Source organism: Austrofundulus limnaeus, unplaced genomic scaffold, assembly GCF_001266775.1.
Source record: "Austrofundulus limnaeus strain Quisiro unplaced genomic scaffold, Austrofundulus_limnaeus-1.0 Scaffold1118, whole genome shotgun sequence".
NCBI lineage: Eukaryota > Metazoa > Chordata > Actinopteri > Cyprinodontiformes > Rivulidae > Austrofundulus > Austrofundulus limnaeus.
Genome location: NW_013953520.1, coordinates 80,809 through 83,694, shown reverse-complemented (window position 1 = coordinate 83,694; position 2,886 = coordinate 80,809). Strand labels below are relative to the sequence as shown.

The 2,886-nt window shown below is 38.8% G+C and overlaps 1 protein-coding gene across 1 annotated transcript in view; it reads right to left on the bottom strand.

The window, feature by feature from the left end:
- LOC106534213 (leucine-rich repeat-containing protein 16B) overlaps positions 1-2,886 on the bottom strand; it is a gene marked incomplete at both ends in the record, with an annotated part of 36,326 nt that overhangs the window by 14,854 nt on the left and 18,586 nt on the right. The window contains 2 exon segments of the mRNA XM_014030786.1: positions 2,095-2,154; positions 2,250-2,300. Coding sequence (XP_013886240.1) covers positions 2,095-2,154; positions 2,250-2,300 — 111 coding nt within the window.

The window sequence follows — 2,886 nt, the reverse complement described above, 5'->3', positions numbered from 1 at the left end:
GTTCCAGACAGTGGATGCCCTTCGTGAATCTTCAACACTTGGAGCAACGTTCCCACTAGCCTCCTGGAAACACTGGCATCAAGCATGTCTAAACCACTGTTTGAAGTCATCAACAAGAATGGTGGAGCTACTCATTACTGAGTCCTTTTTTGACAATTTGATTTCGGTTTTGGGGGGTTTTCAGGTTTTTTTGAGCTATGGTCTTAAACTTTAGATCAGATGAAAAAATCATGTTTGAGTGTAAATGCAGTTTTCAGAAAATTCCTGCTCAAAAGTTCTTGTCTCTTGCACTGATTTCTTCTTTTAACATTGTGAAGCTCTACTTAGAACCTTCTTAAGATCCAATAGTGCAAAATGCAAATTCTGGCACTTTTTTGACTGGTCTTAAGATTTTGATCAGGAGTGTATATGTGTGACACATACAGTTAGTTTTATGTGATGGAAAGAGGGTTCTACTGTAAATACGTTAGCAAAAACCTATAATGAAAAGTTCCCAAACTGCTTATAGATTTATCTCTTGAACAAATACATATTTTTTACACATCACAACATCAGCAGTTTTCTCAGTTTTAATTTAAGCCATATTTTATAGAAATTGGATAAGAAATGAGGGTGCTATGAATATGTTTGTGACAGATTGACATGCATACCGCATTGAAACTCTACTGTTTTGTTGACATGACTCAATGCATAGCAATGGCTCTTGTGACGGTGCGTCGCTAGCTATGGCGGCTATAGGCAGTGTCCAATCCAGTAATATAGATCAATTGTTGTGATGCCAGTGTGACTTATAATAAGAAAAAAAAATACAAATGAATTAAAAAATATCAGCAAGGGCAGACTTGTCCATCCAGCCTTAGAGCCAGAGTCTGACCCAGAACCAGAGGAGAATGAAGACCACCAAATTGTACTTGGTAAGTCCAGACATTATTTAGAAGTTGCGTCACAAATACTGTGATGTAATAGTTCAGAAAATATCATAGAAAAAAGAGTAAGTAAACGGGTTAAACTTTTCTGCCTTTCTATAGAGTCCTTGTACACAATAAAAAAGTATTCAATGGCTAAAAAWGTGGATTTTACATGAAATATCCCCTTTTAGAGCCACATCAGTGGTAAGCTTTCTCCAGAGTCAACAGTAAAACTCCCATGACCTCCTTAGGCCTGAGTCACTCTACAAAATTTTAAACCAGTCGGCCAATTTTCAAAGACAGATAGAGCCCATACATGAGGATAAAAAATCATAGATCTACCAAGTTTGGTCCTACAGTGTGTGGTGTACAGACACACAGCTAGAGACAACACACCACACACGAAAAGATATTTCATTCATGATTCAGATGTCAGATATTAAATCACGAGAGACTTCCTGAAATCTCATGAGAATTCAGATGTCCGAGGAAAAATCTCACGTGACCTCCAGAGAGACGCGAGTTCAGAGTAAATAAACATTTGCAACAAGGAAGAAACAATGTTGATCATTTGTGGACTATTTTTACCAGAGGAAAAACAATTCCAGGACTTTTAACATCAAGCAGACTTTCTGCTGAGTCATGACAACTTTTGTTTACGTCACCTCGCTTTCTGATTTGCTACACATCTCATTCAACAGGCTGAGAGCTCAGGTGAACACTACACACACTGTGATATTGGGCCAAAAAAATCAAATATGTTGAATATCCCCGATTTGAGGTCCGAGCGGCCCCGATGTCCTTCTGAGCCGACTAGATCACTCTTAACTCACCACCCATGCTGAGCATATCTGCTATGATTATCTTTAGAGCCGTCATGATTATCTGGACTTCCTTAAGATTGTCAGAAGGGCAAAAATCGGCCTGATTTTCTTGTAGTGTGACATCGGCCTTAGCAATTCCACAAGAGTTGAGACCTGGTCCATTGTTCCACAACCTGGACAAAACCACAAGTTTAACAATCTGGGCTTCTACAGTCAAAGTCTCCTTCAAATATGGAGTCAGCTGCCCAGAAGAATGCGCAGTGGGACATGTTTTCTTTTACTATGACAAAAACAACTTGGTATATTTCCTCAAACAGACAGCAGAGCATTAAAAACGCCTGAAGTTTAGTATTAAAACTCACCTGGTGATCAGGGTGAGAATTTAAAGCTCGAATCTCTAAGAAGTTGAATGTAGTTTCWACCTGTTGTCAAGACAGAATGGACAAAGTGATAAGTTCACTTATCACCACTAATGACCTCAAACTTTATATTCACTTAATAGAGCTGGAAGGAGTACCTTAGCAGGGACCTTTGGAGCCAGGAAATAGAGACGCCATGTTGTGAGAACCTGTTAAATGAAAGAGAGAAATAAAAAATCAGACTGCTGAAAAGTTCAGTGCACTGTCAAACTCCCCACGGGAAGAAACTAGTCTGAGGAGTTTCCATGGGAATGATGAGAGGAAACACTCCTGTATTGATCCTGCTAAAAGCCCTCTCTGTCAGTGTCACAATGTTCAGCATTAATAGATTAACATCCTGCCATRCAGGCTGAGATTCTCGCAATTCTACAACTACACATCATTTATTACATTTATTAGCCTTACATTATCTACGCTGTGGGCCATCATATAAATCGTATTTGTCTGAAGAAAGTGCAGCTCTGCTGCTTGCTTTAGTGCTTGGGGCTGTTTGCAAACTTAAAGAGAAGAAAATCAAACATTCAAAAGGTAAAAAGTTGTCTCTGTGCCCTACAAGTATTTGTTAAAATGCTAAACGGACTGTATTTATTGTATATAGCACCTCTCTATCCAACCAGGATACTAAAAGCTTTTTACTATCTCCTCATTTACCCATTCACACACACATTCATTTACCCATTCACACACACATTCATTTACCCATTCACACACACATTCATTTACCCATTCACACAC